Source organism: Chiloscyllium plagiosum, chromosome 30 (genome assembly GCF_004010195.1).
Source record: "Chiloscyllium plagiosum isolate BGI_BamShark_2017 chromosome 30, ASM401019v2, whole genome shotgun sequence".
Lineage (NCBI taxonomy): Eukaryota > Metazoa > Chordata > Chondrichthyes > Orectolobiformes > Hemiscylliidae > Chiloscyllium > Chiloscyllium plagiosum.
Window position 1 is genome coordinate 8,694,060 of NC_057739.1, and position 15,441 is coordinate 8,709,500.

The 15,441-nt window shown below is 42.6% G+C and overlaps 1 protein-coding gene across 5 annotated transcripts in view; it reads left to right on the forward strand.

Annotated features, from left to right (window-relative positions):
* Positions 1-15,018, forward strand: part of abca2 (ATP-binding cassette, sub-family A (ABC1), member 2) — a 460,895-nt gene extending 445,877 nt beyond the window's left edge. For all 5 annotated transcript variants that reach the window (XM_043719911.1, XM_043719914.1, XM_043719915.1 and 2 more), the window contains 2 exons: positions 2,680-2,886; positions 11,100-15,018. In XM_043719911.1, the coding sequence (XP_043575846.1) occupies positions 2,680-2,886; positions 11,100-11,135 (243 nt within the window). In that variant the 3' untranslated portion in view covers positions 11,136-15,018. The remainder of the gene's footprint in view (positions 1-2,679; positions 2,887-11,099) is intronic.
* The last annotated feature ends 423 nt before the right edge of the window (positions 15,019-15,441 follow it).

A 15,441-nucleotide genomic window follows, 5' to 3' on the forward strand; every position in this document is an offset into this window, starting at 1 on the left:
AAAACATATTTCACAAAAGTTTTCCGTTTCAGCACTGCAGTGTATTGCAGTTATATGTGCAAAAACAGACTTTGATGATTTGGGGGCGTTGCATGATTTCAAGGACAAGAAGGGGGCGTTGAATACGGAAAGGTTGAGAAACACTGCTCTAAACCCTTCATATTCATATACCAACCTTTTAAATGTTGGAATTGTACCAGCCTCCACCATTTCCTCTGGCAGCTTGTTCCATACACTCACCACACTCTGCATGAAAAAGTTGCCCATGAGGTCCCTTTTAAATCTTTCCCCTCTCACCTTAAACCCTGTGTCTTCTAGTTTTGGTCTCCGCTAACTCAGAGGAAAGGCCTTGGCTATTCACTTATCCATGCCCCGCATCATCTTACGAACCTTCGTAAGGTCACCCTTTAGCCGCTGACACTCCAGGGAAAACATCCCCAGCCTATTCAGTTTCTCCCTATAGCTTAAACCCTCCAACCCTGACAATATCCTTGTAAATCATTTTTGAACCCTTTCAAGTTTCACAACATCCTTCCCATAGCAGGAAGACTAGAATTGCTTGCAGTATTTGAAAAGTGGTCTCACCAATGATCTGTACAGCTACAAATGACCTCCCAACAACTATACTTAATGCACTGCCCAATAAAGGCAAGCATAACAAACATCATCTTCACTATTCTATGGATGTGCATGGAATAGTGTAGGTTAGATGGGCTTCAGACTGTTATGACAGGTCGGCGCATCATCGAGGGACGAAGGGCGTGTACTGCGTTGTTATGTTCTGTGTTTGTTGTCTTACCCAAAGGGTAGCAGGGATACCAGCTTACAAAAGAATGGAGAACAAAGATTCTCGTTGAATCCAACCTAAATCGATGTGATGAAAGTCTTAAACGGCCACGTATTGGATGTGTTTGCACCATCTTGTTCAGGCATCAGTGGCGAAAGGAATTTAGGTCTAGGACCAAGTCTCTACTAGGAAAATGGAAGGCCTAGCTTTTACAGGAAAATAACCTTTGCACTAGACCAGTGGAGTGCCACAAGGATCAGTGCTGGGTCCACTACTTTTCATCGTTTATGTCAATGATTTGGATGGGAGCTTAAGAGGTGGAGTTAGTAATTTTGCTGATGACACCAAAATAGGAGGTGTAGTGGGCGGCGAAGAAGCTTACCTCAAATTATAACGGGATCTTGATCAGATGGGCCAATGGGCTGAGGAGTGGCAGATGGAGTTTAATTTAGATAAATGCGAGGTACTGCAGTCTGGGAAAGCAAATCTTAGGAGGACATATACACTTAATGGTAACGTCCAAGGGAGTGTTGCTGAACAGAGAGACCTTGGAGTGCAGGTTCATAGCTCCTTGAAAGTAGAGTCACAGGTAGATAGGATAGTGAAGAAGACATTTGGTATGCTTTCCTTTATTGGTCAGAGTATTGAGTACAGGAGTTGGGAGGTCATGTTACGGCTGTACAGGACATTGGTTAGGCCCTGATGGAATGTTGCGTGCAATTCTGGTCTCCTTCCTTTCGGAAAGATGTTGTGATACTCAAAAGGGTTCAGAAAAGATTTACAAGGATGTTGCCAGGGTTGGAGGATTTGAGCTACAGGGCGAAGCTGAACAGGCTGGGGCTGTTTTCCCTGGAGCATCGGAGGCTGAGGGCTGACCTTATAGAGGTTTACAAAATTGTGAGGGGCATGGATAGGACAAATAGATAAAGTATTTTCCCTGGGTTCGGGGAGTCCAGAACTAGAGGGCATAGGTTTACAGTGAGAGGGGAAAGATATAGAAGAAACCTAAGGGGCAGTGTTTTCACGCAGAGGGTGGTACATGTGTGGAATGGGTTGCCAGAGGAAGTGGTGGAGGCTGGTACAATTGCAACAATTTAAAAGGCTTCTGGATGCGAATATGAATAAGAAAGGGTTTGGAGGGATATGGGCCGGGTGCTGGCAGATGGGACTAGATTAGTTTGGGATATCTGGTCGGTATGGATGAGTTGGACTGAAGGATCTGATTCCATTCTGTACATCTCTATGACCACCATTCTGTACACTGGATTGCTGTTGCTTAGTAGGAGTGAGGATTTTGCTCTGAGCTTGAGCCCTGAGAAGCCTGAGTTTAAGGAAAACCAAAACTAAAAGGAAATGTTGCGTTCCTATCATTGACTTCCACCTGAGGGCAAGATGGTAGATACCCATTGTTCATATCAACCTCTTCCATGGCAAGATGTCACAAACTTCCCGAATGCATGCACTGTTCTCCACACTCCATTTGACACACTAAATATCCCATACTCACCCTCCCAAACAATGTAGAAAAATCGCAATTAGTTTTGTCCTTCACACTGACACCCAGAATCGAAGCTGCTCAATCTCATCTCATGGAGGATATTACCAGACTGCAGTGAGACATGGCGTCCAGACAGAACACCAGACTTGTTTCATTCTCAGATTCCCTCACACAGTTTACCTTGAAATACTTTTAGTTGATGTTCATTTGGAAAATTCTCTGAAGCTTTCAACCAAAAGGCTTGCATAAACGATGGTCCTTAAAACATTACTCTTTGGATAAGTATTAATGACCTGTCCTAAATATCATCTCCTCCAGTGGTGCACCTCTGTCAAAGGTGCTCTGTAAAGGCTGCTGTTAATGAGGCGTTCTCCCACTTTGTCGATCTTTGCAGGTGTTTGTAAACTTTGCAAAGAAGCAGAGCGACAACCTGGAGCAGCAGGAGACTGTCAGCACCGGGAGTGTGCAATCACCCATCAAGCGCATCCTCAGCCTGCTGCGACCAAGGGGCACCACCACTGAACTGCAGGCTCTGACTGTTGAAGAGCCTGAAGAATTGGAGAGTGACGACGAAGGGCTTATCAGCTTCGAGGAGGAGCGTGTAAGTTCTGCGTTTGGTTTTCATTGAACGACTGAGCATTTTGTTAGGCCCCATTCTCCCTGAAAGTCCACACGAAACATATCTTACAAGATGAAGGCATCATTTCTTTTCACCAAACTCTCCCCTCAGGTTTGCTGGTATCCTGACTACATTCAGCCACTGTTAGTTCCAATTCCAAATGGACGTTTCCCATCAGACATTGGTCCACCACTGCATTGTAGGCATATAGCAACTGCCTTTCCCAACTGTAGCTTTGATTCCCATCAGTGATTATAAATCTCACAATTCCTGTCTCTGAGCTCTGTATCTATCCAGTGGGAGCCAAGGCATGCAGAGGTTACCTTGCATCTCAATAAGAGATAGGAATCTCTATTAATTTAGGCTAGTTCCAATTTCAGCTGTTGATTACCATGAGACTAGGGTCATTTTTGTTCTTGAGTGACAGTGAGGCTTTTTTTATTGCTCAGAAGCCTATATTAGTGGTCACCCTCCAGGCAGAACGATCGAATCCCTGTAGTGTGGAAGCTGAAGGTTTGACCCATTGAATCCAGGCTGACCCTCCAAAGAGCATCCCACACAAACCCATCCCCATTACTCTGCATTTCCCATGGCTAATCCACCTAACCTCCACATCCTTGGACACTACAGGGCTATTTAGCTTGGCCATCTTGCGCTAGTCTAACTTGCGCATCTTTGGATTGTTGGAGGAAACCAGAGCACCCGCAGGAGAATGTGCAAACTCCACGCAGACAGTCGTCCAAAGTTGGAATCAAACCTGGGTCCCGGTGCTGTGAGTCACCGTGCTACCCTCTATAAACAGTTCCTCTAAAGTCACCTCTCCAAGTTTATCTGTGAAAATAGAATCATATTTTCGTGGCAAGTCCGAGCCAAATTACCAAAAAATGTTTCGCCAATTTGACTGCTTGTCACCAATGGAGGGTTTAAATGAAACCCAGGCAACTTCCAAAGGTGGTTAAGCAGAGGTCAGCGTAATTATACACTTCCTATTGCAAATAGGAGAAGCAACTCTGACATTGTCATGCCTGTAGATAAGCATTGAGGTCAAAATGTTGGTCAGACATTTTTGTGGTCAGAGTTTTATTCCAACTCCAACACCACAAATTCCTTGTTCCCATATACGTAACACCTAAATATATACACCTAATTAAATTCTTACCCAGTTATCTTCAAATAGCATACCTTTTCCCTTGTGCTGCTTGGTCTTAGACATCCCTGAAACATTGATTCTCCTCATCGGATGCTGCCTGACCTGCTGTGCTTTTCCAGCATCACACTCTCGACTCAGACATCCCTGCCAGACCCTGCTAATTTATTACGTTGGGCACCAGTGACCATGACTAAAGATGTTTTTGTGTTTTCCACCTTGGAATGTTTCTGCTTGTTTATAGCCAGGGTAAATATCCTCATTTCATTTCCAAGTTATTTTATTTGGTGTTTTTAGACGGATACTAACTGTCCATGGACCAGCTTGTAACCTTACGATGGGGGTCTGTCTGTAATGTAAAGGTGCCACAAGGAGAGAGGTTTCTCATAATGGGGGCCTTCACTGCATTAAGGAACTGATATTAAACAGTAGTCGGCTATTCAGCATCTTGAGGGGTAAGTGAGGACTGCAGATGCTGGAAATCAGAGTCGAGAGTGTGGTGCTGGAAAAGCACAGCTGGTCAGGCAGCATCTGAGGAGCAGGAGAATCGACGTTTCGGGCATAAGCCTTTCATTCTTATCCCAAAATATCGATTCTCCTGCTTTTCAGATGCTGCCTGATTTGCTGTGCTTTTCCAACAGCACACTCTCGACTCTATTCCGCATCTTGAGCCTGTTCCACCATTCAAGAGATCATGGCTGATCTGTTGCCTAACTCCATGTACCTGTTTTGGCCTATTTTCATTAATACCTTCGCCTAACAAAATGTTGTCTGTCTCAGATTTAAAATTAACAACTGATCTGGCATCCACTACCATTTGGGAAGAAAGTTCCAAAACACCTCCCACCCTTCGTGTGTAGATGTTCTTTTTAATATCTCCTGAATGGTTTGGCCTCAATTCTCGGACTATACCTCCTAGTTGCAGAATCCCCAAACAGTCCAAATAATTTGTCTTTGCCTTCTCTGCCCTTTCCTGTTAATATCTTGAAGAATTCAATCAGATCACACCTGAACCTTTTATATTCGAGAGAAAGTCTCTCCTCATTGCCTGGAATTTAGGGTTAGGTCATCACTCTTGCAAACCTATGTTATACTCCATCCAGGGCCAATATGTCCTTCTTCAGGTGTGATTCCCAGATCTATTTACAGTATTCCAGGTAGGGACTAACCACAGTTTTGCATAACTGCAGCATAACTTCTATATCCTTGTAGTCCGGTCCCCTAGATATAAAGGCCAGTATTCCATTAGCTTTCTTGATTATTTACTGCACCAATTTGTGACATTTTCAAGATCTATACACCTGAATCCCCAAGTCTCTTTGGGTATCCATTGTATTTAACTTTATACCATCTGGAAGATACCCAAATATCCTTTTCCAGTCCAAAGTGGAAAACCTCACATTTACTTACATTGAACTCCATCGTCCACAATTTTGCCCTTTCACTTAATCTGTCCATAAACCTTTGACGTTTTATGCTATCATCTGCACTGTCTACAATGCCAGCTAGCTTTGTGACATCAGCACATTTGGATATATGACTTTGTATGCCATTATACAAGTCTTTAATAAATAATGTGAATAACTGAGGCCCTAACACAGATCCAATGGGACACCACTGGTCACATCCTGTCCTATCCATGATCCCTACTTTCTGTCATCAGCCACTTCATCCATCTCTCAGCCAGGTCAGTAATTTGCCCTCCGCTCTGAAGGCTTCCATTTTAGCTAATGACCTCTTACGTTGGACTTTATCAAATGCCTTCTGGAAGTCCATATCAACAACATCCATAGACATTCTGAGGAAGGGTCACTCGACCTAAAACGTTAACACTGATTTCTTTCCACACATGTTGCCAGACCTGCTGAGCTTTTCCAGCAAGTTTTGTTTTTGATCCATAGACATTCCCCTGTTCCAAAAACAAATCAGCGAGGTCAGGCATGGCACCCCCTGTCATGAATGTATGCTGGCACTCAGCGATGAACTGAAAATTTTCAAGGTGTTCGATCACCCTGTCCTTGATTATAGACTTTTCAACTATTTCTCCCTCCCCCCCAAAAAAAAGTTCAGCTAATTGGTTTGCAAATCCCTTGTTTTTCTCATTTGTCTTTCTTAAAAAGCAGAGTGATGTGTGCCATGAGCACATTAGCCACCTTGCCTGTCCATATTGGTAAAATCCCCACTGTGTGGAAACAGGCCATCAGGCCCAACAAATCCACACCGACCCTCTGAAGAATGACCCATTCCCTTATCCTATTACTCTACATTTCCCCCTGACTAATGCACCTAACCTACACATCCCTGAACATTATGGGCAATTTAGCTTGGCTAATTCATTTCACCTGCACATCTTTGGACTGTGGGAAGAAACCGGAGCACCCAGAGGAAACCCACGCAGACAAAGAGAGAATGTGCAAACTCCACACACACAGTCGCCAAGGCTGGAATCGAACCTGAGTTACTGGTGCTGTAAGGCAGCCGTGCTAACCACTGAGCCACTGTGCTGCCCCTAAATTCCTTGTGGTGAGATTTAGTGATGACATGAGAACTGCAGAACCCCATTTTGCCTCTCACTTGCTTCCACCAAGGATAAAAGTGAGATTATACTTCTATTTGTATCATATCTCGTTGTGTCAGAATACCACACTGCCTCATAATTTGAGCTATTTGGAGCAATAACTTTTAGTGTGACAGCTGTTCTGGAACAAAAGCATTGAAAATCAGCTTTACAATAAGGTGCAAAATATAATTAGCCAAATTGTTGGCTTCCCCTAAGAGATAAATTGTTTTGCAGAACTGTGTCATTCAAATGTTACAGTGGGAGTCAGTAGCACTCACCTTCCCCGCCTAAACTTCTTGCCAAAAGGCTACTGTAAACTGTGTTTATAAATTGTACAATTGATAAGACTAACACTGACCCATGTGAGGGTAAGTTAGATTTCAAGTAAGCAGTTGCAGAGCTCAAGCCAGCTGGATCAGACTTGCTAAGGATTACAAGGAGATGAGCTGTGAGCAATAAAAATGGACAAAGTAGATTCCAAAAATTGACATTTTTGATTGAGTTGATATCAAGGATATTCTTGCAGCGCAGAAAGGAAAATAACGCAATAGGGTTAGGAGTTTCAGTTGAAGGCCAATTTCCACTCACCAACTCTCATATTCCAAATTTTCCACTCCAGGACTACGCAAAGCCTGGAGCATTGAAATGGGCTGGGTCTAAATGTAGAAATTAGAGACCGCAATTTCCCTTCCTACGTGGTTAAAGATGCCCTCCAATGCATCTCATCCCTTTGCCCTCAGACCCCACCCCTCCAACTGTAACAAGGACAGAACGCCCCTGGTGCTCACCTTCCACCCTACCAACCTTCGCATAAACCAAATCATCTGCGGACATTTCCGCCACCTCCAAAAAGACCCCACCACCAGGGATATATTTCCCTCCCCATCCCTTTCCGCCTTCCGCAAAGACCGTTCCCTCCGTGACTACCTGGTCAGGTCCACGCCCCCCTACGACCCACCCTCCCATCCTGGCACTTTCCCCTGCCACCGCAGGAACTGTAAAACCAGCGCCCACACCTCCTCCCTCACCTCCATCCAAGGCCCCAAAGGAGCTTTCCACATCCACCAAAGTTTTACCTGCGCATCCACTAATATCATTGATTGTATCCGTTGCTCCCGACCTCGGAACACTTCAACCCCAGGGCATCAATGTGGACTTCAACAGTTTCCTCATTTCCCCTTCCCCCACCTCACCCTAGTTCCAAACTTCCAGCTCAGCACTGTCCCCATGACTTGTCCTACCTGCCTATCTTCTTTTCCACCTATCCACTCCACCCTCCTCCCTGACCTATCACCTTCACCCCCTCCCCTACTCACCTATTGTACTCTATGCTACTTTCGCCCCACCCCCATCCCCACCCTCCTCTAGCTTATCTCTCTACCCTTCAGGTTCTCTGCCTTTATTCCTGATGAAGGGCTTTTGCCCGAAACGTCGATTTTACTGCTCCTTGGATGCTGCCTGAACTGCTGTGCTCTTCCAGCACCACCAATCCAGAAGCTGGTTTCCAGCATCTGCAGTCATTGTTTTTACCTGAATGTAGAAAGTGCTGTTCTAAAGCAGCCATATAACCAACGCACCTATGATCAAATTAATTTAAGTGAGGGCACCTAACAAAAGGTAGAGAGGCATTAATGGGAATTTAACCTGCCAAATAGCTTTAAAGGATTCATAGGCCTCCCAGAGATTTGTCAATTGACCAGTGCCCCGGTATATAAAGGCTTTGTAACTTCTGTGGTAACAATTTGTGTTGGATGAAACATCCGTCCTTGAAAAGGTGAGGGAAATTTCACTTTGAAAGGTGCGATGTATATGATATAAATCTGGGAAAGGATGGCAGGGTTGGAAAGCTTCCCAGAAACAATGGCCTTTTGCTTTAAAATCAATTAATTAATAATTTTAAATTTTTTTTTGTTTTTAAAAGGCAAGTTGAAAAACAAAGCAATGTTTGGGGTTTCACTGAACCAGCTGGAACATTATTCGCTCTCACATAAGTAGCCCTCCATCGTCTCAGATGGTAGGGGTAGTGCTGCCCACCTACCCCTTCCACCCTCTGACGGAGAACCGTACCACTCTCTCCAACTTTTCTCCTTCTCTCAAAGTCGCTTCCCCTCCTTCAATTCTACAAGGAACCTTTCTCCCCTTCCAACTCTGTTAATCACGGTGCACTCCTCAACTATTCAAGGTGATACCTTTCTGTCTGTTAATGCTGAAACATTTCCACCTCTTGCCACTCAATGGTCACATTTTCCTACTCTCTACCCAACTTCCTCACAATATAGCAGGTGATGGTCAAATATGAGGATATGATCGTAGACTGAGAGCATGACCATTCATAAATGACATGAAGTAGTACTTTTTCAAACTAAGGGTTATGGAACTCTGAATCTCACTCTCGCTCTGTCTCTCTTCCCTGTTGATACCCCCATCAACCCCCTGCCCCATAAACAAAAAAAAATTGAGCCCAAACTGAATTGATTGATTTTTGTTAGGCGTGGATAATGAGGGACATGCAGCCAAGTTAAGTAGATAGGATTAGAATTACGTTTATTGTCATCTGTACTCAAGTACAGGGATACGGGACCACAGTAAAAAGTGTGCACTCACCATTCTCAGCGCTATCTTAGGTCCAAGGTACCTCGGTACAAAATCTTGGGTACAAAGTAGAAAAGCAAAGATTTAAGTTAAAAGTCTAACGTTACGGTTCTTGTTAGTATAAAGGAAAAAAAGTAAAATTAAAAATTTAACATTTCATTTGCTGTTTAGCCATGGGCCTGCAGACGCTCCACGTTGGGCTTTCCCCTGTCTCTCCCTCGCACTGGGCTTGATCGCTCTCCCGCACTGGACTCAATCAAATAACAGATAACAGAGAATACAACATTGCTGGTGGAAGTGGCTTGAGGGGCTGAATGACCTCCTCCTGTCCCCAGATATTTTCCATAGCTACCACCCCAACTCCATCCTTTTCAACCAGATTGGAGGAATTGGAACTATTTTTATTGTAGAAGGAAAGGATGAGTGGAAATTTGATAAAATATATTTGCATATCATGAGGGTCTGGTCAGAACAGACATGAAAATCTTTTCCCCATTGGCGAAAGGATCAGGATCAAGAGAGCACGTATTCAAGGTAACTTGCAGGAAAAGCAATCGTGTGAGGAGAGGCTTATTGAGCATCAAATGGTGACAGTCTCGTAGGCATTGCCAGATATTCCTGATGAAGGGCTTTTGCCCGAAACGTCGATTTTCCTGCTCCTCGGATGCTACCTGATCGGCTGTGCTTTTCCAGCACCACTCTGATCTAGACTCTGATTTCCAGTATCTGCAGTCCTTGTTTTTACCTGGTAGGCATTGCCAGTCAGTGTGAGGGAGGTAGCTTTCTGAGGCAGTTCAGAGAGATTTGGATTGTTAACTGTGCAGGGCTAAGTGGAGAAGGCAGAGGAGTGACACTAGGTAAATTGCTCCTCCAGTGTGCTGACACAGACATGATAGACCGAATTACCTCTTTCCTTACAGAAACAATTTTGTTTTTCTAAAATAAGTGGAGCCTTGATGGAGGTGTTTGTTATCATGAAGGGTTTACGTAGAATGATTAAGGAGATTACTGTTCTCAGTGGCAGAAGCCTTTGGAAAACACTACAACTCAACCTGAAGGGAAATGGCATCAAAGCCAGAGGAAAATAAATTAGACACAGCTATTGTGATCTGAAATGCATTGACTTAAAGGGTGGTGGAGGCGCATTCATTGTAGTTATCAATAGCAAGTCATTGAACGTTTGAGCGAGAAAAAATTGCAAAAGACTACAAGGAAAGAGCAGGGAGTGAGACAAATTAGATTGCACTGTCAAAGAGCTGAAGCACAGTGGCTAGACTGAATGGCCACCTTGGGTGCTGTTAAAGTCTAGGTCTTCTGTTTGTTCCTTCTGTCTATAGCTATGTGTTCTCTCCCTTTGATTGCAATCCATTCAGCTTCCCCCACTTTCCCACCCTCAGCCTCCCTCCCGCCCAAATGCCTACTCTTTATTGAGGCCCCATTTGTTAAAGGACGTTCTTGTACACTCACTGTGGGAACAATGTTCATCGTACTGGTGGAAATGAGAATGAGAGGCGACAGGGTCCTGTTCCCGTGCATTAGGCGCAAATCTCGAGAGAAGCGTAATTAGGATTGGACGAGTTTGCTACTTTCTCTGTAGGTGCTAGCCTCTCAAAAATACTGAGTGTCATCATGAAAGTGATATATTTGGAGGGAGAAAAACAAAAAATATATCCTGGTCATCTAAATTTAAGAACTGCATACTGAATTGTTGCATTGCCTACTTCTCAAAAGGCTTCTCCAGTATGAGGAGGGAAGGAGTGGTGATGCATTTTGCTGCAGTGTATGGGATAGACTCTAATTAACCAAACTGCCTGTCATATATATGTGTTCGCAAACATGGCTTTATTGTATGATTCCTGATGGAGATCATCTGAGTGTACATTTCCTTTTCTTCAGGCACAGCTTTCATTCAATACGGACACACTGTGCTGAGTGGATGAAATCCCATGAAGATTTCCATTTCTGAAGACCGTGTATACGACATTTGAGAACATTGAATCATCCCAGCACGAGACTAAAGGAGCAGTGCCATAAAGGGGAATGGAAGTGACCATCTGTATGGTCAACAGTTCCTACGAGTTGAAGTACCTTCAGAGAGAGGGAGAGAGAGAGAGATAGACATTAAACTCATTAACCAGCAGAGAATGCTGTTTCGATGGTGCGAGTGGTTTTGATAACCCATTCATTGCTTCTGGGTCGTTTTGGCACAGTTGACCTCCAACGAACATGAGTGTTGCGTTTTATTTTGATGCACTGTCTAAGATTTTGTGTATAATACCTGTCTGCTGTGTATTGGAATATTTAAAAATATTTTAAGGAAGTGTAAAAGTGAAGAGCAAATAATTAGGGTCTTTATTTTCAATGACAAATTCATTGTAAGCATTCAGATATTTAATCTTTGTCATTACAGCAAGTTCATGAAATTATCCAACATTTTCAGGGTCTGGCATTACTCAATACAGTGAAAAGCAGATCACAAGTGCGGCCTAATGTCAATAAATGACGTTAAATTAAATGCAATTCCATTTAAATGCTAAGTGCAAGCTTAAATTACTATGGGTGCTTAACGGAGAGTAACCTGTGACGTTATGGCCAAGAACTGATAGTATGTTTATCAATTGCAGTCCAAGCTTCCAATAACTCTCAATTTCAGATTTAGGAAAGGCATGACCAATTACAATCCTTTGGGGAGTGTTTTAGAAACAAAAATGTGTTTTTAAAATCTTATTTCTAGAAAAGTACATGTGGCAGCACATCCTTACCCTCTTGAGTAAACCCACTGTGATTCTTTATAAATAAGACATTTCATTGGTATTTTTCCCAGTCATGTGCCATTAATTAGACTTTTAAAACAATTAAAGGCAAACTAAAGTCTTACTGTGACCCTGGGACTAATGTTAACCCTACACTTTTCCTTAACTTTCCATTTTTCTTGAAACTACGAAATGTCCTTGGGGTTTTATTTCATGTACTTGGTGCCATTATCTTTAACACATTATTGAACACAAAATACTTACACTTAAATGGCAAACAAATCCACTTCACCTATCCCACCTCACAATGATTACTTCCATCAGGTGAATAAGAGGCTTTCGTTCAGACAACATAAATTAGAGGGTACAGGATATTGCATAGCATGACTTACTATTTCCTAAGACCGCCTTCAATTGGCTGAATTATTTTTGTCCTGAAGTAGCTTTTGCGAAATGGCTCTCTTTTGGTATTATATTGACCTTACTAACCATCAGATATGTCTTTGCCACAGCCCAAACAGGAACCTATTAAGCGAAGGTAAAGCACAGATGTGTAATATTAAATGAATATGGTCCTTTTAGCAATAAAATAAAACACAATGTTCATCTTACCCTTTTCAGATATTTTAAGTACTATTGCACTCAAACATCAGCGTATCCCTGAGTAACTAAAATGGATAGAAATTAGTTTTCACAAGAACTTCAGCCACCAGGTCAAAGAGCATGCCACGCTAAGGCTGATATTAAAGTGATTGTATAACCAGATTTCTCCAATTAAAGCAAAACCTCTCATCAAAATAGAGCTGTGCATGTTGAAAACTCTGAGTGTTTACAATGACCTGCGGTACAGGACTGCAACTTCACTTGAAGGTGCTTTATTTCAAATAAGCGTAAGCAGCACAACAAAAGATGCAATTGGAACCTTGGACTGCTGTTATTAGAGATGGACAGTCAGCACTAATGCCCCTGATTATTACGCATACTCTGAACAGAAAGCGAGCAAGATCTCACTCATGCTTGAAGTGGATGTCGCATCAATTTCTTTTTCCCTCCTTTAATCTATTTCTTACGAAGATCTCTAGTCAATTCTGTTGCAGTGCTGAGAGAGAGTGACCTGCAATCACCCTCAAAGCTTGGCTGTGCATCAGGTAACGTGTGTGTGAGACTGTGTGCCTGAGTCTCCAACCTGAAGGTGGCCTTGGACACTGTTAGTACCCAGGCAGCTGGCAGACAAATGGAACAGCCAAGAAATATAAACAGCCTCAGATTACCGCATCGAGTTATTCCGTGAATCTGGGGAGTGCCTTTTGTTTCCGATCAAAGTTTTGAAATTAAACTATGAAATTAGTGGGCTGGGAGAAGAGATGACATTTTAACTTGATTTTATTGTTCAATACATTCTTGGTAAAGACTGCAATGAATGTAAGAATAATCAGTAAGGGACTTTTTATTTTGCATCGTTAGAATTTAATCTGCATTTATAATTCTGACCTTGAATGAAAAAGGCAGAATTTAAAAAGGTTCGTTGAAAGTAACTTGAAATTTAGCAATTTTGCTGGGGGGGTGGGTTTCCCCTCCAGCTTTCTGCATTTTAATTTCCACTTGATTGCTTTCTTCATTAAGTGTAAACAAATCATGTTGTGTTTATTTAAAAGTACATTGTTCCTGGCAGCCTCATCATTGTCAAATCACACACCACGCACTCAAACAGAATGAACCTGAGCGTTTGGGAGAGTGCAGCTTGTCTGAGAAAAAGTTTAAAAGAAACCAAGCCAAAAAAAAAGACAAATTATGAGGAATGTGCATTTTCTGAGTGGGGGCGAGAGAAGAAAATTCAATATAAAATGTGGTAAAGAGGGGTGAGCATTCCCATCAAACCCCTTTGGGGCGAAAAATGATCTAAGACTCACAAAGCCATTCGGCATACTAATAGTTTTGTCTTGTACTGTTCCCTTTTTGCTTTCTTTGTGAAATATTAATCAATAGTAGCCGGTGATGAGTGTTATTGAGAGCAATGGGAAAGCACTGGATTTATGCAGGTTACTGAATTCATCAGCGTGACGCAGCTCACTTGTAGTTTCTTGAAGCCACCCAGTCTGACTTGGCTGCTATTTCCAATGATACTACAGTCCTGCTCTTACTGATGGAAAAATGTATGACAATAAAGGGCTACATTGTCAACTTGGTTGTGGGCACTGTAGCATTAATAAGTGTAATTTTCAGGGACAGTGGAATGTTCAATATAAACTCTTCACACAACAGGGACATTTCCTTCACTGGCTAGTAGTGATTCTGTTTTATACAAAAGCTAATTAAAATTACTCTTGAATCCCGTTGACTTGGGTCTTCCTCCATTAGCCCCAAAATAGTAATGCGACATAACAAATGCACTGTTCCAAAATCGGTGTCAATATGTTTTTATAATGAATTGACATCAACTGGCCAGTTTGGTGCCGGTCAGTTCTAATGCAGATGATGGTGACGACACAGGTCTGGTACCCATGACCATCACAAGATAATGTCGTAACAGCATATTAGGAATGCAGTGCTGTTAATAGGAGCCCCTTATGGTTCCTGTTAACAAATGCCCTCTGTAAAGTTATGCATCGAACGACCATTCACTTTGGTTTCTCACCCCTCTTAATCTTGCAATTTTCTACAGTGACAGAGACCCCCCTCCTTTCTTGAAATACAGTTCTTGATTTTCCAAAAAAAAGTTATTTTCCTCAAATTTTCCTCTTCCCCCAGAACCTCATGCGTTAACATTCTTGTATGTTTTTTGCAAGGTTTTTGTGTCTCGCCTGTTGAGCTGAGCTTTTTGATCATGGATTTTATTTGTGTGTCGGTGGAGTTGTTGTGTTTGTTGGTGAGAGCAGTGGATGTGTTGAGTAATGTCATATTTGCACATTTCCCTGTGTGTGTCTCTTGTCTTTAATGGGATATTTCTAACTGTTGGGCTAGAAGTGGCTGCATTGCTGTAATATTTTCAGTTTAGGGCAATGACAGAGCGGCCTGTATATCACTAGCAAAAACAAAATAAATATTTGTTTTGTTGTATAAAACTTTTCCAGAGAGGGTTTGCCTTTTCATTTGGATTGTGAACATAAAGTAGGGAATGAAGAAAAGTTTTTCACCCCATCAAGCCCACCCCATCAATACTGAAGTACAGACATACGCTGCAATCAGCATTTGTTAATCTCCCAGTTCATGTTGCAGCTGTACAGGACATTGGTTAGGCTTTGTACAATTCTGGTCTCCCTGCTGAAGGAGAGATGTGAAACTTGAAAGGGTTCAGAAAAGATTTCCGTGGATGTTGCCAGAGTTGATTCTACAGAGAGTGGTTGAACAGGCTGGGGCTGTTTTCCCTGGGGCATCGGAGGCTGAGGGGAGACCATATTGAGATTTATAAAATCATGAGGGGCATGGAAAGGGTAAATAGCCTTTTCCCAGAGAAGGGGACTCCAAAACCAGAAGGCATCATTTTA